General features: G+C 36.1%; 2 protein-coding genes across 2 annotated transcripts in view; both read right to left on the reverse strand.

The window, feature by feature from the left end:
• LOC114359639 (uncharacterized) overlaps nt 1–24,389 on the reverse strand; it is a 103,253-nt gene that overhangs the window by 65,311 nt on the left and 13,553 nt on the right. Inside the window, exon 2 of the mRNA XM_028314108.1 lies at nt 20,892–20,931. The gene's annotated coding sequence lies outside the window, so the exon portion shown is untranslated. The remainder of the gene's footprint in view (nt 1–20,891; nt 20,932–24,389) is intronic.
• On the reverse strand, nt 3,439–6,243 carry LOC114359637 (zinc finger protein 728-like). The gene is made up of 5 exons (XM_028314105.1): nt 5,869–6,243; nt 5,105–5,307; nt 4,756–4,884; nt 4,410–4,538; nt 3,439–3,583 (listed from the first exon to the last, which is right to left on the reverse strand). Exons 1-5 carry the CDS (start codon nt 5,944–5,946, stop codon nt 3,454–3,456), a joined length of 669 nt encoding a protein of 222 aa, XP_028169906.1. The 5' UTR covers nt 5,947–6,243; the 3' UTR covers nt 3,439–3,453.

Consider the following 24,389-nt stretch of genomic DNA (forward strand, 5'->3'; position numbering starts at 1 on the left):
TAACTCGGTTAATATTGTCCTGTATTGAATCATGGCTGGTTACAGACGCGTCCATTCTTCGTAAACTGGTTTCATTAGCGCGTAGGTTCAAACATCATTAAATTGTAGTGTAATTTGATTATTAAAATAATAATTTAGAATGGCGGCATTATCGTGGTTCTATCACTTACATTCCGAAATTACGTTAACAATGCAGTATCATTCTGTTTCCCTTTCACACGCGCGCGTGTACAAGTAAGATTATATTTTTGAGGACAGAGACGATAATTAGGGTGTACCAAAAGTTGGATAGTTGAAATCATTTAGCAATGAACAATTCCAAAGCACGACTTCTAAAATTTTTATTACATATTTTGTGAAAATAAAATGTTGGTTGGTTGCTTTGAAAATTAATAAAATGAAGAATACAAAGTATGTGACCCACAAATTAATCACACAGCAATTCTGTGACAGAAATTCACGCGGGCGAAGCCGCATGCTAACTCTACCTTAATATTTACTTGATAAAAGACAATAAAGAGAAAAATATACAAGTTGTTGTAGTTGTAGGGTTTAGGGTTGTTGTAAGTACACTGAAAAACAAAATCAAAAAACCATCGGAAACAGCATTAAATCGCTGTTAATCCAAAACACGAAATAGATCTGCATTAAAGCGAATTGAGTTGAGACTTGAAAGCGGTCTCAAGCTCTACATTTAGCAAATTATCTAGAGGCTAGATTTCAGACGTTGCACTTTTATTTTAGTAGTTGGAAAAAGTTAGAACAATAGTTAATTACAATTGACGTTTCAAAGTCAAAATTTCTTTATTTGTATAGACCAGTGTTTTTCAACCTTTTTTATGACACGACCCCCCTAGTATAAAAAAAAAAATTTTGGCGACCCCCCGACCGTTCGCTTTTTTTCATGCTTTTTATATTGTTGCAAAGATGTTTGTAGGGACCAAATACTTCAATCCATACAACAATAATTATTATTATTTGAATTATGGTAAAAGATTGGCACTACTATTTATATTGGGTTAGCCTGTAACAATAGTAAATGTGTGTGTATGTAAATAAATAAATAAACATTTGCATAATTAGATTTCGGATTAATCTGTCTTTATAAGAATTTTTCTTTACTGAAGTAGTTTTTACGACCTCTCGCGACCCCAGGGGGTCTATACTATAGACTATTAAATAGTTCTTACAAATCGTCGAATATTTTGCTTTTAAGGAGCCTCTACATGTCTCATTATCTTTTTGCCCTACCAGCGCTTCGAGACCATCATTTGGCAAGTGCTGAGAAGAAGCGCCGCAACAAACTCAGTCACCACTATCTGTCGGTTAATTTAAATAAATAAAAAATAGGAAGTTTAAAAGAGGAAGATAAAGGCCCAAGACAGATCTAGCTAAGTAAGTGCTTATGAGCTTCATTTAGTACCTACTAGCTTTTCGCCCGCGGCTTCGCCCGGGGTTTTCCCGGAAATTATTCGAATTTTTCTCGCGTAAAAACCATCCTTGGACTTCAACGAACATTTTTAAAAAAGAATTGGTAAAATTGGTCGAGGCGTTGTTGAGTTATGCGCTTACCAACACATTTTGCGATTCATTTTTATAATTATAAAAGTACAACTTCGGATCCGAATCCGTTATAATAAGAGAAAAACCTAGAAAACTACAAGAGAACTCTGATAACGGATATTGGATATGCTAGATTCTATATAGGCCAGTAGAATTCGATTTTAAATCGGAAATAATTCCTACAAAAGATTTTATTGCTTTAATGGCTTCATTTTCGACTTCGACGGAGTTGTGCTTAAGCGGTGGGGGCCCTCGAAAGGGGCGCTTTTTAGGTTTTCCGGTTATACCACGTAAAGGACTTACTCTATCGAAAAGTGGTCTTCCTGACGGTTGAAGGGCATTTAATCCTGCATTAAATAAGACCAAATTCATATGTTTTGGACAAACCGTTCTCGTTCAAATGTTTGGCAAGAGGTGCAGCAACCGCAGTTAAAGAACGGCTGGGACGAACAAGGATAGGCGCATCCAGTTCGTAAGCCTTGATAGGGTTACACTGGTTGAGGCGCTCCTTTTCAAGACTTGGAAGCCTGCGGGTAACGACAACGAGCCATTGGACGTGGAGGGGGTCATTAATTATACACATATTTTCTACTTTGCCGAACATTTGCACGAGAACGGTTTGTTCAAAACATATGAATTTGGTCTTATTTAATGCAGGATTAAATGCCCTTCAACCGTTAGGAAGACCACTTTTCGATAGGGTAAGTCCTTTACTCCGTCGAAGTCGAAAACCTATGAGAGTCTTTATGGGCAACTAATGAAGCCATTAAAGCACTAAAATCTTTAGTAGGAATTATTTCCGATTTAATTCATTTTTGTGTTTAATTCTACTGGCCTAATAGCGTAAACTACCATGACTATTCCCAACTATTTGGCGGAAAATATTGTTTTACATTATTGACTAGCCTTATGGACTACCTTTATTTAATTTCGTCGTCGTACGCCGCCGCGACTTCTGTTTTACCCCCTTAGGGGTTGAATTTTGCAAAATCCCGTCTTAGTGAGCACCTACGTTCTAAAAGGAACCCCCATACAAAATTTGAGACTCTTAGCACTTGTAGTTTCTGAGATTTCGTGATGAGTGAGTCAGTCAATCAGTGACCTTTCGCTTTTATAGATATAAAAATAGAATTTAGATGATTAATTTGCTCTTTGACGTTCATAATAAGTGCAAAATTTTGCCCAAAATTGAATAAGATTTTTGTCCTAGGCATACAATTTCAAGGAACCTAGACCACGCGAGAAGAGCCGCAGGCAGAGGCAAGTGTTATACATTTCAGGGTTCAAATGTTTGTCATTGACAAACTTTTTGTTCAACTTTAATGCGGAAATTAAAAATAAGCTAATATTTAAACGGAATACCGAATATTTGTAGTCCAGTGGATAGAGATGGACTCTTACGATCAAGCGGTCTCAGGTTTGAATCTCAATTCAATTACAGGACTATTTTTGGGTTTATTTGGTACTATACTTCAAACTTAAACGCGGGAAAATTATAAAGGCCGGAGAATTTTTAAAAACGCGCCTACATTTTTCAGAAATCATGAATAATTTAAAAATTAGCAGACGAAAAAACACGTATTTTTACTCTCTCAAAAGCATAGAGAGATCTCAATGAATCAAACTGTACCATAAAAAATGAGTATCTTTTTTACCCCGTCTCCTTTTTACCCTCTTCTCTGCAGTCGGGCGAAATACAGGGCGAGTTACGAATCAACAAGAGCTTGAAATGAACATTAAAAATGCAATCTACGCCGTGTATGGAATTTTACACGGCTGCGTAAACGAATCACACTCGAAATACGATGTGACATTCTTTCTACACAAAGTTATGATTAGGTTTTTCCGTGAAAGATTTGTCAGTTATTTACATAGAATCACTTACCAACCTCAGGTATCTGTAGTCACTGTGTGCGTTTTCTGGTGTATCTTCATAGTGGACCTCCTCAGGAAACGTTTCCCACAGGTGGGACACTCGTGTTGGCGGATGTTTGCGTGACTGCGCAGGTGTTGCGAGAGTCTGGAGACAAGCAGACATGTTTAAAATCTGGTTATTTATTAACAATCCCTGACTCTTCTAACAAGATTGGGAGCCGTAAATGGAGATGGGCAGGACACATTGCATAGAGCAAACACGATTGCTGGGTCAGAAAAACCTTAGAGTGGAGACCCCGCAATGACAGAGGAAGACCACAAAAGATGGACAGATGACATCGTCTGTGAGCGAGTTAATGAGTTTAGGCGATTATCACACTGCGCCGCGCTCCGCGTGATTTCATATAAAAATCCCGCGCGCAGACGCGTTGTCAGTGTGTTGTGCCGCGCGTGTTTTCTATACAAACTGCGGTACTTGCATACAATGATTAAATCTGTCGTCCCGCGTACCGCGGCGGAGCGCGGCGCAGTGTGATAATCGCCTTACATCAAACAAATTTAGTTTTTGAACGTTTCCCGCTAGGGGCGCTGTACAATCCGTCATACAATCGCGTTTGATGAAAACTTACACTCAGCCCTCCAGTAACAAGCTGGAATAAACTGGATGCAAGTGGCCGGGGACAGAAATCGGTGGTATTAAGTTCAAAATGCAACCTACAGATGGCGTTATACTGTGTCCAATTCGCGCAAGTAAAGCATTTCTAAACTAACTAACTCACGGCTTGATGTTTCGGCTGCGATGCTGCAGCACATAATGTGACTCATTAATAAACGTCGCGTTAAGCCCGTGTCTTACTATTTTAGTTGAAATAGAACGCGAAAGATTAAAAGTATTTTTAAAGTTCATAACACCGCAAGTTCGGTGTGTTAACAACAAGGCTTTGAATAAAATATTTATGTAATTTTCTTACTTCGTCCTCAAGCTCAGAATCTTCTTACAAACAGGGCACTGCACTCTCTCCGCTCCGTGCACGAGCGAGTGTCGTTTCAACAGGTACAAAGCAGTGAAGCTTGCTCCGCACACCTCACACGTGTGCTGCCTCTCCGAGAAGTGCACTTTAATATATCAATGTCATTTACTTACTTCGTCCTCAAGCTCAGCATCTTGTTACAAACAGGGCACTGCGCTTTCTCCTCTCCGTGCACGAGCGAGTGTCGTTACAACAGGTACGAAGCGGCGAAGCTCGCTCCGCACACCTCACACGTGTGGTGCCTCTCCGAGAAGTGGACTTTAATATATCAATGTCATTTACTTACTTCGTCCTCAAGCTCAGCATCTTGTTACAAACAGGGCACTGAGCTCTCTCCGCTCCGTGCACGAGCGAGTGTCGTTTCAACAGGTACGAAGCGGTGAAGCTCGCTCCGCACACCTCACCCGTGTGGCTTCTCTCCGAGAAGTGCACTTTAATATATCAATGTCATTTACTTACTTCGTCCTCAAGCTCAGCATCTTGTTACAAACAGGGCACTGTGCTTTCTCCGCTCCGTGCACGAGCGAGTGTCGTTTCATCAACAGGTACGAAGCGGTGAAGCTTGCTCAATACACCTCACACGTGTGCTGCCTCTCCGAGAAGTGGACTTTAATATATTAACGTCATTTACTTACTTCGTCCTCAAGCTCAGCATCTTGTTACAAACAGGGCACTGCGCTTTCTCCTCTCCGTGCACGAGCGAGTGTCGTTTCAACAGGTACGAAGCGGTGAAGCTCGCTCCGCACACCTCACACGTGTGCTGCCTCTCCGAGAAGTGAACTTTACGGATGTGGGCACTCAGGAGAGTGGGTGTTGCGAAGGATTTGGTGCAGTTTTCCTTAAACAAATATTCAGAGTCAAGATGACATAGTTTCTACATCTTCAATAACTAATATTCAACTAGACAAAAGATGTAAACTTATGAAACTACATATTTTATACATAGATATCCGGGAATTCTAGGAGAGTGTGATTACTCACCTGACATGTACTAGACTGGTTTTTCTAGATCTACCCTCAAGTAAACAATACAAGTAGTAGAAAGAGGCAAAACTTTTTATTTGTAAAGAAGGGGATAATCTGAATTGTAAACTTATTTATTACGGTTAAAGACATTTATTTTCTCAAAAGAATTTACAACATCCACTTATAGAGAAAACACAGATACAATTAATTACATTATTACCAACTAGCATTTTAAATGTGGGTATGTTATTATCTTGAATATATAAATAAATACACTAAATACTAATTGTCTTGCTCCCACTATTACATTTACAACTGTATAAATTATCAGTGGTTGACTGGCAGAGAATACCTACTAGCATTAAATCATTAAATCCTCCATTATTACTTTTTTTACATGCAATAAGGATTAAAATAGTTAAATGTCACTTACCACAGGACAATTCAAATTGGATTCGTCTTCCAAATGTACGTAGAGGTTTTTGCCTCTGCCTTTCCTCTTTCTGACCATAACATTGTCATTTAAAACTATCGTTGAATCTGATGGTACATCTACGCGCGTTGACGCGCGCCATTTCCACTCTCAATCTAATTTCGGATAAAATAGATATTTTTTCTTGTACTCTGAGTGAATTTACAAAGGCATCATTATTTGTTATATGTTATGTGTAGGTTTGTATGTAGGTGATTACTAGTTGTGTATTTGACGTTGTGTATGTTGATGTGTTGTCTTCGCTGTCGCAGTGGGATGTCCTGTAATGACAGTGAAGTGTTGTTGTTGTGAATAAATAAATAAATAAATAAATAAATAAATCTACAAACACAAAACTCATTATTTATTTTATTTATTAAGACAACCAACAAGTAAACCATGCACACAAAGTAACCAATCATTATAAACTATGATTTAAGTATGGTCTTTTAAAGTATAATTTAAATAAACAGAAGATTATTTAGTCTGGGACAAGTAAAATACTGTGTAAATGCTCAAAATTAATTAAATCTTAATCTCTGTAGAATACAAGAGATATTTAGGAACAATTAAAATGTATTTTCCTCAACTCGATGTTCTGCAAAAAACCTAAAAACAAATGGACCTGGGTATCTCCCGACGCACAGTGATTCGAGTAGAACAAGCTAGCTGGACAATATTATTTTTTTACTTTAATGGGTTTAATACACGCATTACTTACTTTTTTGTGCAATTTAAGATTAATTAGGCTTGTTATTGTAATTATTATAGGTAGGTTTGAAAAAAAAAAAATTATTTTGGTAATAAAATATTTATTTCCTAAAATTAAGAGAAACAGACTAAAAAGGAAAGAAGAAACTAACTTTACAGTATAATAATAATTGGTCTTATGACGTATTAGGTGTTAAAGTATGAAATTCTCGTTTTTTATGGAGAATTTAATGAAAATCAATTTTTCGATATAAACATTTTTGCGATTTATATGGAACAAAGATTCTCAGTTTTTTTTTATTTAGTGGGTAGACTGGGACAACATTAATGACTTGCCAAGTGGCTGTGGCCAGCAGACATTTGCGCTGCAGCTTCAGCAGCCAATATCAGTTCTCAAGTACTTCTTGAGGAAATGAGGTCTAAAAGTCTTCTTCTTTTCGTCTTTTTGCTGGACTCGTCGAACTCCTTGAGTGGTCGTCCAGGTGTAGAATCTTTCGACGTGGAAGACTGAACTTTATGAACAGAAACATGTAACACTATGGCTCCGGGAATCCACTCAGTTTTGTTTTTCATGAAGCGTTCCCTGTTTTGCCGTATTTCGTCCATTGAAATGAAATTGAAATGCGACTGATGCTATTCTTCAACTCTCTCAGCGAATTTTCGTGATCCCACTTGGTATCGCTTGAAAACTTTTCTGTTCAGTACAGCCACTCAGTATCATCTCCTTCAGACTCAGGTGAGTTATATGAAGTTCTCTTTCTTTTATTTCACTTCCCTTTACCTACTCCATTGACTTTTTTGTTTTAATTCCCAGGGATCATCTCGTACATATAGGAAGGGATCATCTTGACCCAAGTCCCACTTTTTGTTAAATATTTGCTAAAATAATCTGCAAGTACGCGGCTACGTTTTTACGCCCAAAATATTAAAATTAAACATAATAGAAAGCCTAACGACAACAGTAATTACATTTAACATGGTTTGAATAAAAGTAACATAAGCTCAAAGTCATGCCTATTTTAGATCAGAAGTACACAATTTTTCTTTTTTCTCGTCAAATTAGATGTATCGCTTACGCCACCATTACGATTTGACTGAGGCGGGGATGTGTCCAGAGCTATGTTTTACCAGTGAAATAATATAAATAACGTTAGTGGTTTCAGCACAATCGCGAAAGATCATCTTACCCCAGGGGATCAACTCGTACTACTTTCCCCTACCTATCATTAGGCGCTACCAGCGTTTCAAGACAAAATATTATTATGTTCTCTAACTCTTGAACATCTATACAGGGTGGAAACGTTAAGTGATCTCACTCGATTATTTCTAAACTATACAAGATATTGAAAAACTGGTTACTGATCCTGAAAGTGCTTCATGAGATCTTTCAAACGGTACCAATAATAGGGTACAGAATAAACTGGATCTATCTGAAAATTCAATGTTTCCAGCTTCCATACTAAATGTATGCCAGCCACACAATATTAGAAGTGTATTTTTTTTATTTAATAATAAACTCTTAAAATAAACTCGTAAATTTCTTATTTAAAATTATTCATGGAAAACATTGGTTTTAGGCTTTACTTGCTATAATATTGTCAAGAGATGAGTGTCATGACTAAATGTATGGAAGAAAGAAACATTGAATTTTTGGATAGATCCAGTTTATTTTGTAACCTATTATTGATACTATTGGATAGAGCTTGTGAAGCACTTTTAGAATCAGTAATCAGTTTTACGATATCATGTGTAGTTTTTAAAATAATGTGACTTTACCAAATGTATGGAAGTTGGAAACATTGAATTTTCGGATAGATCCAGTTTATTCTGTAACCTATTATTAATACCGTTTGATAGAGCTCATGAAGCACTTTCAGGATCAGTAACTAGTTTGTTGATATCTTGTATAGTTTAGAAATAATCGAGTGAGATCACTTATCGTTTCCACCCTGTATATATAAAAGAAAGTCGTGTTAGTTACTTCGCTTATAACTCAAGAACGGCTGAACCGATTTAGCTGAAAATTGTCAGGGAGGTAGTTTAGAGCCAGGAGAAGGACATAGGATACTTTTTATCCCGTTCGAAATAAAAAAAAAGTCTGCTTATTTATTGCCATTAAGGCGGAACAAAGTTCGCCGGGTCAGCTAGTTATTAATAAAAACAAATTGTTTTCATTCTGTGCAATAATTAATTACTTACATAATTGTATATTTAAGGCACACGTAAAATTCATATCATTTACATAAGGTAGATATTATACAACCATAAGCCGACAAAAAAAAAAGAAATATGTACCTAACGAATGCTTTTCGATTACCTAACGATATCAAATTATTGTTGACTTAATTTTCTATAAGCCTACACGCTAAAAGAGATTCTACACCATAATTATGCAATATTTTTCTAACTTGGAACCGATACCAACACGACTTTACGTCACTGTTATTTAAACTTTGATTAGTGTTGATTACGTCATATAATATTTATTTAATCTTAAGGCTTAATTGACTACGATATTGCCCTTTGTAGTAGTATGTGTGTAAGTAACCTTTCAGTTCATAAAATAAGTATTAGTTTGTGCCTAGTCCCCTAATATTGGGAAACGAAAATGAGGTTCAGACACGATAACGAAAACTAAGGCTGGGTCGCACCATATTACTTTAACTTTGACAAACGTAAAAAATCTGTCAAATTTCATACAAAAACACCGTTTATCGTTAAAGTTACGGTCAAAGTTAGGTGGTGCAACTCAGCTTAAGCGATAGAAAATAAAAAGGCAGATTGTTTAAACGATCCTAAATCTTCTCAATTAAATCCATCAGTCGGTTTTAAAACTTATTGCTATGTTTAAATCTAACGTGGTGTTAGACATTACGAGCCATCAAAGGCGTCGGACATGCCTCAATGACTCTAAACACGGAATCGTTCTTATCACACCATCAAGCTGATTTAAATCTAAAATGTCTGACTAATTTATGTAATTCGTAATTAGCAGATCTTAAGACAAATAAATTATCTCTCTCGACCTAAGTACTGATTAACTGGCCTAGGTTCAGTCGCTCTTCAATAATAGAATTTGTGGGAAATAGACATTTCTCTTTATTGTCTAGACGTGAGTCATGAGAATAAAATTCTAGCTTTGAAACAATTGATTGCAACAACTAATGGTATATTGCTTGTGAAACTACTGTGAACCGGGGGTTCCGTCTGGTGTCTTTTATGTGGATTTCCATAATAGTTTCCTATGCTCGTAGAACAAGAAAAGAAGATAAATTGCTGTCGGCCGTTTGGTGTAGTGGTTCGAATCGGACTACTATTCCGGAGGTTGCGGGTTCGATTCCCGCACAATACAAACATTTGTGTGCATGAACATATTTGTTTGTATTGGACTGGGTGTTTTCTATGTATAATATGTATGTATTTACAAAAAAAAAGTATTTAAGTATGTTTATATCCGTTGTCTAGTACCCATAATACAAGCTTTGCTTAGTTTGGGGCTAGCGGCGTAGTGTAAAAATGTCCAAGGATATTTATTTTTTAAATGTAAATCTGTTGGTGTAACAGGGAACTAACTTGACGGGATCTCTTTGACCACGCTCTGTCATTTAAACTCTTTTGTTTTCATTCGACAAATGCTGGTTGTCAATTGTTTTTTCTCCGGAAAAATTTTTCGCGTTGCAATTTTCATGACGTAATTTTTATAGGTACTTTACGAATATATTTTTTTCACATTTTCTGCACCAATTTGTCGCGTTGTGATTTTTTTATTTCAAATGATTTGATACAACTTTTATGCATATCTAATACATACCTACATAAATCCATTAATTAAAAATATGTATTATAATTAGCAAATTGCTTAATTTACAATTGAAATGATCCATTAACACGTCAGTGTTGCCATAATCGGAATTTATTAAACATTGTTTTTATTGAAAAATGACGGCCAAATTACGCAGTTGTCAATGGTCTTGAATTCAAGGGGTAATGAATTCAATTCCCGATCTGGACAGATTAAAATTAAATGTTAAAGGTGTTATGTAGCATATTAAATTAAGTGACCTATTTTTAAAACATCTATCCGCAATAGTGTTCAATATTTTTTGAACTTCAAGATTAGGATTAAAACATTATTAAACAACAAGTCACAAAACGAGAGCAAACAATGCAATAACTTATTTGATTTCAATATTACACACAAGCCAATAATTAATCATTTTTATGAGTTTTTTTTTTAAACCAATAATGAATAAGTTTTTTTTTAAACCAAACCGTTTATCGGTGAAAGCAACTAGCAGATCCGCGAAAACTAATTGGTTACACCAAATCTATATGTTCTTAAATAAAAAGTGAGTTAACCTCGAAATCGTAATAACAAATCAAAAAAGTAGCACGTGCTAGCTAAAGGTTCGGACAAACCAACGCGTGCAGCGATGGCGATGGCGATGGCGACCACTGCGCGTGCAAAAGTTGTTTCACACTGCCGCGACCGCGATGGCGATTACTGCGCGTGCAGGTTGTCACTGTCACGCATATTGCCTATCAGGCCTATTCGGCAAAATGGAAATTGAATTTAATGATTTGTTTGGAGCTTTTGATGCAATTGAGACAGTGGAAACACTTTTTCACTCAAGTTTATTCAGGCGGCCATATATTATAGAATGAGACAGGATTACATGCGGTATAGGTAGTAGGTATTGGTTACTCATAACCAAGCTATATTTCTGGCCAGTGGCGTAGCTTGGGGNGGCCGCCTTCCCACTACGCCGGACGAAAACCGGACGCCGGACAGTGTTCACATTACTGGGACAGTCAACCGACATACTCGATCAAACTAGCGCGTAGCGGGGGGGCCGGGCCGGGTTTTGGGCTATCGGTACGAATATGACAGTTTGTAGAACTCACTCATGAGCTATGATACCAATCGCACCCCCCATATCATGACATGTCAGGGGCCTGCCCCCTCTAGATATGCCAATGCAAACTTCTAAGATGAAGAGCTAAGAGTTTGAGAACGCGCACGACAAGCGACTTGCCCATTGACGTTCCTGCTGTACCGCACAGGTCTAGCTGCCACGCTCTACCACCAGCCAACTATCTATCAATATAAGACCAAAGAACGAGGACGAAGCACCTTTCCTGATGACACCACCCGACCCGACATACTCACCACTTCCACCACCACTCATCACTTCCAACAACAAAGTTCGATAATGCGCATGAAGAAATAAAAAAAAATGCAAGAAAATTACTACCGCAAGTGCAAGTCACGTCTGATTGAGTGATTAAGATTCTTACTGCATACTCTCATGCAGTTCCCCTTAGGTACTGGTTGAGTTTATATTGTTGTTCAAGCTGTAGATCCTGACTACAAAAGAGTGGCAGCGTAGCAGTAGAAACGTGACGTGGGACTATTCCCGTAGATTTTAGGAAAAATTATATGATCCCAGTTGAATGAAGCTCACGTACACAAAGCAACATTGACACAACTCGTCCTTTCATAGATGAAATTATTAATTAAGTAATGTGTTATCAATGGGTTTGGTGTCTTTAGTTTGTAAATGTTTTAGAGCTCAAATGTGAATTTTATTAGGATAATGTAGAGATTTTAAATATTTTTTTATTATGTAGGTACCTTAGTTCCTTTATAAAAAATCAATAAGTACCTAGTAGTAGTAGTTTTTTTGTATCGCATGTTTAGGAAACGAATGTAGATTCAATCACAGACTGTCACGACTTACAAAATGTGTGTAATAATGTTAAGCAAATTATACATAGTCTAGAATACGTAAATTATATGAATACCGTTAAAAATTAGCATTGATGTACGAGTAGATATAGATGTATAGTTATTTATAAAATTTCATTATATTTAATGACAATTCTGAAAATAAAAGTATAAAATGACACGTAGTTTAATTTTATAATGATCTAAAAACTTTGTACCTATACTCGTAATAATGCAATCATAAACAATTTTTTTTTTCATTTTCATTATCATAAGGTACCCATTAGTATCAAATGATTTATTTAATAGGCAATACTATAATAAAGTATGATCACCCTCATCAGACAAGCCATTGCCTACGATGAGGTCCATGAAGATATCATGCACACAAAGGACATGAAGAATGAGTCACAGTATACAGGGTGGAAACGATAAGTGATCTCATTCGATTATTTCTAAACTATACAAGATATCGAAAAACTGGTTACTAATCCTGAAAGTGCTTCACGAGCTCTATTCAACAGTACCAATATTAGGTTACAGAATTAACTGGATCTATCCGAAAATTTAATGTTTTCAGCCTCCATACTAAATGTATGCCAGCCAAACAATAATAGAAGTATTAATTTTTTTAATTAAATAATAAACACTTAAATTTAACTCGCAAATTGCATTCTTATTTAAAATTATTCGTGGAAAACATTGGTTTTAGGCTTTACTTGCTATAATATTAACAAGACATGAGTGCCATGACTGTGGCTGTACTAAATGTATGGAAGCTAGAAACATTGAATTTTCGAATGGATCCAATTTAATTTGTAACCTTTTATTGATACCGTTGGATAGAGATTGTAAAGCACTTTCAAGATCAGTAACCAGTTTTTTAATATCTTGCATAGTTTTTAATATTATGTGGTTTTACTAAATGTATGAAAGGTGGAAACATTGAATTTTCGGATAGATCCAGTTTATTCTGTAACCTATTATTGGTACCGTTTGAAAGAGCTTGTGAAGCACTTTCAGAATCAGTAATCAGTTTTTCAATATCTTGTATAGTTTAGAAATAATCGAGTGAGATCACTTAACGTTTCCACCCTGTAGACGAGGTCCGTCGCAGGCACTATACTGGTACACAGCACACATTGAATGTATGGCTGGCTAGATCAGAGCGAGCCAAGTACTACGCCAGAGGTCGCGAGTTCGATTCCTTGCATTTAGGTAATACTCGTATTACTTTGACCCGGGACCTCTGACGTAGTAGCTCGTACCTGTTTCATAAGAAAAAAACCGTGTAGAGTCATGAATAGAAAAACCGGCCAAGTGCGAGTCGGGCTCGCACACCGAGGGTTCCGCCGTACAAACGTAGCGGTTTACAATTTATGACGTATTAAATCAAATTACTTACTTGATTCCGTTGCGAGTAGTGGCGAATTTCAAAATATGCGGTATGAATATTCTTTATTTATTTATTTTTCCTATATTTGCATTATAGGTAGGTACCTACCTCAGCGTTTTGAATTTTTGCGTTGATTTAGAATTTCTCACAGTTTAGAGGCAATTAGATTTAAGAAGTGTTTGATATGAATTTCAACTTTAATATCTCTACGCGTTCATGTGAAAAAGGGTAGGTAGTAAGTTTATAATTATTAAAAAAATATTTTATGTCATGTAAGCAAAAATAATATTTTAAATTTTATATAACTTCAAATTTATCATTTTCGCAATTTTTCCTTTATCTGTACTATATAACGTTGCTTCGTGCCGAATTTCAAGATTCTGAGTTCACAGGAAGTACCTTGTAGGTTTTGATTCCCTAGCGTGTGACGGAAATTCGTCTAAGGTGTCGGTATAAACTGCTGTATCTTTTGATCGCGTTAACTTAGAAGTTTGATTTTTTTACTTCTTAAAGGGACAATAGATCTAGGTATTTGGTATAAATTTCAATTTGATACCTTTATTCGTTCGTGAGAAATAAGGTAGTAAGTTTCATTTTATTAAAATATTTTTATTATATTATATAACTAAAAAAATGTAATTTTCGCAATTTTTCCTATATTTGCATTATATGACAATGCTTTATGCCAAATTTCAAGATTCTGAGTTTACGGGAAGTATCCTGTAGGTTTTGATTCCTTTGCGAGTGTCGAAAATTTGTTGAAAATATCGACATAATCGGCTGTATCTTTTGATTGGCTTGGCTTAGAAGTTTGATATTTTCACAGCTTAAAGGGACAATAGACCTGAGTATTTCATGTGAATTTCAGCTTGATACGTTCACGCGTTCTTGAGATAAAGGGTCTTGACAGACGGACGGACGGACAACAAAGTGATCCTATATGGGTTCCGTTTTTTCCTTTTGAGGTACGGAGCCCTAATAAAACAAAGTGGTATTAGATACATATTAAAAGTTAAAGCTAGCAATTTAAAACGTTTGTTGTTTAATCGGTGTATCCTGTATACGGGTAAGTTAGATTGCCCACATCATAAAAACTAACTTAGATTACTTTAACTTATTTATTTCTCCTTCACTCTGCCTCACGTCAATTTTCATTCATGTTAGCCTGCTTATAACGTAATATCTTCTCAGAGATGTCCCATACATCGCGGCGAGTGGTGCTGTCCAGGCTCCTCCAGGGGCGCCACCACTGTGCGCCGTCCACCAGGAACGCGCCGCTCATAGCGCCGCACTCGTCCGCCACGGCCGCGCGCAGCACGCCCGCCGCGCCCTCCGCCGCCGAGCGCCGGCACAGCCACGCCGCCGCCGCCATGGCCAGCTGCTCCAGCGCGCTGCTGGAGCGCATGAGGTCGGTCCGGACGACCCCCGGGTGCACCGCCAGCGCCGCCACCCCGCTGCCCCGCAGCCGCCGCGCCAGCTCCACCGTGAATATACAAGATTTACATAATGTACACAATTCAATGTGTCCAGTCCAATGTGCCGTCGGTGTAGAGTGCCTACGGTGCACGTTCGTTCAGGGTTCATGGGCCAGTCGGCTAGCATGTTGTAGGTCGCGGTCGATGCTGACGTGCTCGTACAGTATCCTTGTGGGCAAGTAAGATTATAACCAATCCATCTTTTTTCGTTCTTATCGTTAAATCTTGGTTAAATCGCACAAAACTACACAGAACTCAACACAACATCTATCAAAATCAATTTTCATTTTTGGTGCAACAGTCATCTTGACATTTACTTTTTTTAAGGCAAAGGAAATTACATTATGCACCCAAACCACAAAGTACATAATAGTCCAAATACATTTTTTGTCTTTAATAATAAATAACCCAAACATACAAAAAGACATCAGTTTTGATCAACTAGGTGTTTCTAGTGGTAGAAGTAAGTTTAAGTTGAAGAAGCAGGTTCTCGAGAAAACTAGAATAATTTCTTTATTACATAAAAATAAATTCTGTACCTCTAGTACGAAAAACTTTCGAATTCGTTTCGTTTGCGTATTCAAAGTGTCATCGAAAAATTTTGTATGAAAAATTTAACAGCGCCCCCTATATTATAGCCGCCCTAGGGGGCGCTGTTTAATTTTTCATACAAAATTTTTCGATGACACTGAATACGCAAACGAAACGAACTCGAAAGTTTTTCGTACTAGAGGTACTGATATTGATACTTCATTCTAAAACCTTTTTTATTATTCAAGTAGGTCAGACTAGTGGTATGTTATGAATAATTCATTTTTAATTGTGTAAAAACTTTTTAACAGATCCTACTTACTATTTATTACATCGATTTTAAAAAACAGAAATGTCACAGTGACAAATGTCGCGATGATTGCTGATCGCTGCGTGCAGACGCTGCATAGATCGCCGCGACCAATGACAGGAAAGAAAGAAAGAAAGAAAGAAAGAAAGAAAAAATATTTATTTGGTACTAAATGATAGGACGCGTTGATGTGAACACATCGCTACAAATTCATACACGCTGTCTGGTCGCCATCGCCATCGTCATCGTGCACGCCAGCTGCACGCGTTGGTCTGGTCTAACCTTTAGATCGCTAATCAGCGTAAGTTTATATCTTTAATGATCATCGTATTTCTTCAACTCCGGTAGCGTAGTTAGAGATGAAAAGTGTTTTCAGTATCGATATTTTTTATTAGCCAATTTGGTTAATAACGGACTAACCGACTGGCCTGGGATGCCTTTGGAACTTTAAAATCGTGGATATTTTGGTATCGATAAAATATAAAACTTTCTGCTCTGGTAACACTTCAACCTAATAATTAAAAAGAGGTAAGTAAAGTTCTTAGGACATCATAATTTCTGAAATTGTAGAGGTGATTTTGAAAATTCTTCCATCAGTAAAAACTACATTATTTTAGAGATAGGCTTTCTGGAATAAAATTAGGACTAGCCGACTAGAGATCCGAGCAACTCTGTTTCGAACCACACCGCGTCATCGCTCGACTATTGTGGTGAATCTACTCTTAACACAAGCATAATTTAGCTTAGTAAAAGGGGTTTACGTGACTTTTAGTAATATTTGCAATACAAATTACTAATATTCTTTTTTTTTAATCAAGAGTTGTATTATTAACAGCATTAATTCAATAACTACTAGATTGATCAATCGATATACAGTTGCATCCCTAACTGCAGTATGTTATTTTGTGTAATTGTAGCAGAGACGCGAGCACACGCTAGCTCAATGGTGCCGTGTAACTGGCAAGGGCATACACAAATAATTATATCGAACCAGTCGATAATTAGACCATGCATTTCAATTATTTTATCGATGGATTGAATGAAAATTAAAACCTTTGCTGTTTTATTACACTACTTTTTTCTCTGATTGATAATAACTTAGTTGAAAGAGCCGTATAAAATGACTCTACATTTAACCTAAGTTTAACTATGTAGGTTTATTTCTTTAATAAAATATGGAGTTGATTTAATAATACGGCGTGTTCATACATAATGCTTTGTTTCATTAAATCATTGACACGTTGAACTTTCTGTTAAATATGCTTAAATTATCTCACACGTCTTATAGGTCGTCTATCTATCTATCTCTTTTTGCACCTAATGGCGCCCGATTACAATCTACAATGATTGTGAGCGATTACGGTCATTATGGTAAAGGTGCAAGGATCATAATTCAATGAGTAATTGCATTTGAATACGAGGTTAAAATATCGTAACATCGCTGTGTGAATTTAATAAATATTTAGGTACTACTTTTAAAGTCAGTAACCAGTAGCAAATCAAATTGGCATTTTATCAATGGATAGCACATTCCATTGTTAATTACACAAAATAACTATACAATGGATAAGTATCAGTAAAAGCTGTTTGCGATGTCGCACTTTTTTCGCAAAGCAAAGTATGAGAAATAGTATAGGTACAGTCAACAGCACGCCAGACTAAATTTTTGTTGCAAAATAGCAACTATTACAACGACTTAAGATGCTAAAGTGTTAAATTTGATGTGTTCGTCTGAACATTCTTCGTTAGAGCAAAAGCATACGATGCGTTGCGGCGCTGAACCGCAAAGATTTCGCCGTAAAGGTTTAGTCAAACCAACCAAGCGATCAGCCAGCGTGCAGCGATGGCGATCAATGCATTTAGGTAAGTCTGATCGCCATCGCTGCACGCCGGCTGATCGCGTGTGATGGTGATCGCGTTGGTTTGGCTGAACCTTAATGCGCGACGCGGAGCTGAAAGAAAAAAAAATTTCTTTAATTTCAATTTTCCTGCGGGCAAACGTCTTTAAGGCAGACCGTGACTTTTAAAAAATGAATTTGTGATCTATGGTAGGAAAAGTCTATGGTCATAACCTAAAAGCGTCTCGTACTTGTGAGAAAACAATATTTATAGAATTTACCTAGGAAACCTATGGTAGAAAGAAATATGTGTAAGACTGCATTAATGAAAAAGAGTTTCTTAGATATGGCACCAAAGCTGTTTAACAAGCTTCCTAAGGCCTTGCTAGAGTGTGATGACAAAATGTTTAAAAAGGAACTGATCTTACTACTATTAAATAAAATGTATTATACCATTGATGAATTTTGTAATGATTCTTTAGGTTAAGTTTTTGACATAATTTGAAATTGTATACTTTATGACATTAGCTATTATTCTGTTGTATTTAATAATTAGAAAGATTGACTGACTGCATTGACATAGATAATTTTGTAATACCAATTGATTTAGATTATATAATTATTCAAATTTATTAAGAATTCGTATGCCTATACGGCAGATCATAGTGGAACCTACTAACCCCTAACAACTTTGTACCTATGATAATGACGAATAAATTTCATTTTCATTTTCATTTTCATTTTTTCATTTTAAAATACCATTGGATATTCTAATTGTGGTTTTGGAAACGACATTTAATACCGCACGTGTGCCGATCACAGATATTTCTACGTAAGACGACGCAGCGACACCGCTCCGGCGTCGCTCCATCGCCGCAACGCATCGTGTGCTTTGGCTCTGTGATGTCACGTTGTCGTTAGATCAGCAATCGATGAGGCGCGCATTCCTGTCGCGTCTACTATGATAGATCTCACGATCGATTAGCTAGGGTTGTCGATCGATGCAGAGTTATAGTGCATTGTATTAGGTATGACTTCCTTGTAATTAATAACATGAATTAAATAGTCTTCCAGCGACTTGGCACACTTTTAGCTTGGTCCACGAGCAAGTCGGCGGATTGAGTTTTTAATTATTTTTTCTTTCGGCAACTGGGCAAAATAATATACCGTAGCAACTTCCAATAATGCTGAAGATTTAACTTCATCCAGTGTACAGCATACTCGTATTAGTTCAAGGATAAATTAATTACACTGGCATCCATTGCATTGACATAATTAAAAATATAATTATTATTTGATAAACAAATATATTTATGCGTTATAGAACATGTGTTCAAATGATTCTAAAGCTTCCCAACGTTATACAAAAAAGCTGATAAAATGTCATTTCTAGTGACACATCTCTACGTCATGTGCATACGTCGCTATCAATGGCGCATGATAAATGCGGCGTGGGCGATGCTGCTATTATATTTCACGCAATGCTAATACAACCTGAACGGACCTTACTATATTTAGCTACAGTACTTTGAATCTTAAGTCGATGGAGCAAAGGATATACACAGTTACGTGAAGCTTTTGTACCAGTTGTCGCGATTGAGCGCTTAATTGAAGTGACAAAGGACGTGGTACATGGGGCGAAGATAATTATTAAGGTTAATGCTATTTTAATATAGCCTTAAAGTATACGTCTGAAAATAAGTAGATAAGAATAATTATTAAATTAGATCAAGAAATATTTGGTAAGTATTCAGTGCAAATGCAGCATACATAGCGTTAATTCACTCTGATATTTATCATGAATTTGATAAGACATAATCATAAAGATAAGGCGCTATATCAATTGCCAAGATTCAATCTGATCTCAGTTATGCTACGTATTAGAATAAGAAGTAAATCAGAAGTTCACCCTTTTATAACTACGAACCTAACCAATTGGTAAAAGTTTCCAAAACGGTGAAATTTAAATGACAAGCCCACTTTTCCACTAGACTGTAGCGTCAATATTTGTCCCCTCGAGTCGTGTGCGTTTTAACCTAAGCTCTCAATTTTCAATACGAGTCTGTTTGGAGTGCTTATCGAGTGTCTACAGAAGAGAGCTGGCCACATACAAGAAATGAACAAATATAAAAACATTTTTGTACATTTTGAACTAGTTGTAATACCAGTGCAACTCACAAGATGTGTAAGCCGAAAGAGCCGAAAAAATACCGGTATTTTAAATACTTAGTAGTTTAAAAGTAATCAAGGTGGACCGACGATATCATAAAGGTAGCAGGAAGGCGCTGGACGCAGGCCGCTACCAACCGGTCAACATGGAAAGCGTTGGGGGAGGCCTATGTTAAGCAGTGGACGTTCTATGGCTGAAATAATGATGATGATGATGATGAAATAGTTGCCTAATGTACCTACCTACATAAAACACTTAGCAAAACAACAAAAAGCTTCTGAACATTTAAGTAAACAAAATACTTTCAGGCTGAAAACAATAATAACGCTCCTATCCATTTATGTACTTACTTGGTAAATCTCAATAAAAATGTGCATTGCATTTTATACCGTAAAACACTTTTACAAAAAAAATAAAGTCCACGATTTTAAAGCTTATAAAGCCTTTTAGCTACAAAATCGTAGCTCTCTTATGTTTTTACTGATCAACGGAAATCAGAGCTGGACATTCAAATTGTGTGAAACAAAAAATAAGTGCCTTATACGATTACAGCCTACGAGTTGCCTGACATACTCGATTTTCTTCTCAAGCTACATAGTAGCCGATTTGGAACCGTTTTTGAGCTATTAGCTGAGAAATCGCTGCGAAGAAGTTTTTATAACAGTTTCTCTGACAATTTATTTTAAAAGTAGACTTTACAATAATGTTTTACTTGATTCTATCTTTTCTACAGCTTTAATTGGTGTCTTTAATGTTTTGTTTTTAAAAATTAAACATAAACGTAAATATTTTGTATGGAAATTTTTAGAGGAAATTATCACTTACCTTACTGCTGCATCGTAGGCTCCATCGATATTTTTGTGATCTGTAACAAAATATTGTAATTTAATTTATTTATCTTGTATTATTCTTGGATTTAAAATATTTATTTAATTTTAAAATATCCAAAAACACGTCGACTATAGTGGTTATGATGTTAATTTCTGTGTGAACCACATGTACTTGAAAATATTTCTAAGTCTTGAATATTTTTCTCATCCAGTTTGAAACCCCCAAGCGCTTCGTTTGCATCAATATAGTCAATCAGGATAACTTCTCAAGCGACATTGGGTACAAAACTATCATCATAGATCAACATATATTTACAAAGGCATTCAAACATTTGATCCAAGAATGACCAGGCCTAACGGTAGCCAAGACTTGCGCCTACGCAGGTAGGCGTTCTCTCGCCCCGCCTCCCATAAATACTCCGCGCAACCAGCAATCTATTGGCGATTCAATACCACTCCATGACGTATGTTTGTAGAACAAACGGTGTCTTTGTACTCGTAGATTTGTGAGTAATTTACGTGTGTATTTTTTGGCATAGTGTAGTGAAAAGGTAGGCCTACGCAGGCCTGTAGATATCGTAGTAGTCGAGTTCTGCTCATCCCCATATTGTAAATAGTAGATGTAACAATTTACTTAAACTTTATTGTTGTTAAAGAAATAAACATTTTTCATTTTCATTGCAGAAAAAAGTAAAGAAATGCTAAGGTATTTCTGCTGTAAGCTAGCAGCATTCTCTGCCAGCCAACTTTGAGGTAATACAGAGATGAGTAAAAGGTGATCCAAATTACCAGACTCTAAGTTGCAAATCTTTTCAAGTACATACAAAAGTTCGTGAATAGAATCGCAAAGTTTATTGTAACATTGTGTTATAGACGTACAATATTAATTAACTATAAAATCGTAATAAAGCCCAGACATTATAAAAATATTATAATTTGCTACAATCTAAAAATCAACCTATAATAAAGTTTTATGGATTGCATTGAATTGAATATAGAAGACAGTCTTTTACGCACAGTAGGCTTATCTAAACCATAAAGGGTAATTTTACAATGCCTGTGTAATAATGCAATGTTTTATTAGGTACAATTAAATACGTAACCACGAAAGTAGCTACAAACGGCAGTAGACCGACCTACCACAAAATGACGCATTTCCCAATTAATATTGAGATTTATTTCTATTGCATACGGTTCAAAATCGATTGAGGTGATTGTGATACTTTGATGTGCTACGATTTTAACAGAAAATCATATTCGTAGTGCGTTGATGTCTTTTATTACGAGTGTACCATTTGAGTACGGAGCTACGAAAAGTTGACATTAAGTTCCCAAAAAGCTCTTAACATAATGTATATTTAACCCTATAAGTAAATAAATATTTTTGTTAGCGAGAAGTCGACCCCATTTTACTCAAGTAAAAAAAAACCTATAGCAGCAATTTTCACATTTTCCAAGTTTTTACAATTTTTACCAACAGTGCTTTGATCCCATTTAATGACAGTTTTTCATGCCATTTTTATACTGATTATAAAATAATTCGTTCATAACTTTTTGTAAAAATAGAGAGAAGAACCAACCGGAAAAAGAAAGGCACTAATAAGCTATAAAACAAAATCCATCGATCACCAATCCATTTACATTTCTAATTTAACAAAAAGCGGGCGAACCAAAAGCCGCTCTATTGGCAATTACTCAGAATAAATTTACTTAAGGTTACTAAACAAATAATGTATGCGCGTACATAGTTCATTCACTTAAGAGCATAATTGCGCGCGCGTCGCTTTTTTATGATTTTCTTGGGGTTTTTATTACTTGGTGGTTAGAGGTGATTTTAGTTAACAGGCAGTGATTATGTCTGGTATGACGGGTGCGATATGGTACGCTGGTTGCCGCCGAAGCGTGGTAATAACCAAGACCCGACTCGTGCGCACGTTTCCTGGTTGCAACGGAAATAAGTATTATAAATTATATCATTTAGATTAATGTGATTTGGCGAGATTTTACTTGTTATTTATTAGATTAGCTCATATGAAAGAAAGGTGCATGGGTAGATAAATCTTCATTGTGCACCACACGGTTTTAAGTGTTAAATACATAAAAGTGTTTTTAAAAACCTACTTGCAAAAATAAATGAGTTTCCTGAGTTTTTAGGTTTCATGACTTATAGTCATGAAAGTAGGTAATATTTAGGTGGTCGTAAAATAATAAGATGTGATGTATCCTTAACATGATTGATCGTTTTATTTTATGAATCGTTTTAAGCATCATTAATTTACTAAATTTTTAGTTTATTTTACAAATTGATTGTTTACGTTTATAGCTGTATAAAAGGCTCTATCATGAGAAAGTCGTTAATCTTACTACATAGTATCCTGTCAATGGACATCAAGGTACACATTTTCGTAACTAAATAGCGCAATATAACTTAAAATGTCATATTATTCAAGCTTTCTGTGAGGTCTTCAGTAGGTACAATTAAACATCAAAATGAGATTCAGATCAAACGTAATTGTGAGTTTAGCTGATGCGTGTTAAGATAAATTATAATGATACATTTAGGGTTCATTTACGTAATTCTTTTAGACACTTTTCAACGTATAAATAGACTCTTGTACACTTTGTTTGTCACTCTTTTTTCACAGTTTTTGGCCGTTTGGTGATGTGGTTCAGAACGGACTACCGAGATGCCGAGAGGTCCCGGGTTCGATTCCCGGCCGGGCAGAAATTGAAATGATGAATTTTAATTTCTGTGATGGGTCTGGGTGTTACTATGCCTATTAAGTATGTATTTACAAAAAAAAAGTATTTAAATATGTTTATATCCGTTGTCTAGTACCCATAGTACAAGCTTTGCTTAGTTTGGGACTGGAAGCGTAGTGTAAAATGTCCAAGGATAATTATTTAGTTTTTTGTCTATTAATGTAAATAAAATTAATTTACTGTGTCATTAGACCTCCTATACTTTTTCAAAGCTTATATTCTATGCTTATATTACTAAGTATGAGACCGCTTCATTATCTTCTAATTAACTATACGATCTCAACAACAAAATAGAGGGCAAAATTGCTTCACCACACGGTTACCTGTTCTTCCCACAGACGCTAGACAAGTTCAAACCGCAAGGGCGACGCATTATCTAATGGGAGTATACTCAACAGTATTATATCCTTTCAAATTAAACGTGAGAGAGTTCTTTAAAATTAAGAGACTGTACTAAAAATTTTGGGGCATCCGTTAATTACATGAGGTGATTTTTGGAAGAAGGTACGTACCGCAATCAAAAATTATGTCCTAAAAAACCTTTTTCCCATCATTTTAGCAACGGGACGTGTACCTACCTACTGCTGAACCTCCCCTAAATCTTGACTATGTATTCTGAACTACTCTATCTTGCCAAAATAACATACTTAATTGTCTCTCATGTAAGATTGGGTTTTGTACACAAATTACCAAATTCAGCCCTTAAATTCAAAGTACCTATAAGGTAACT

The sequence above is a fragment of the Ostrinia furnacalis genome, unplaced genomic scaffold (genome assembly GCF_004193835.3).
Source record: "Ostrinia furnacalis isolate ACB-3 unplaced genomic scaffold, ASM419383v2 OfSCF4536, whole genome shotgun sequence".
Classification (NCBI taxonomy): Eukaryota; Metazoa; Arthropoda; class Insecta; order Lepidoptera; family Crambidae; genus Ostrinia; species Ostrinia furnacalis.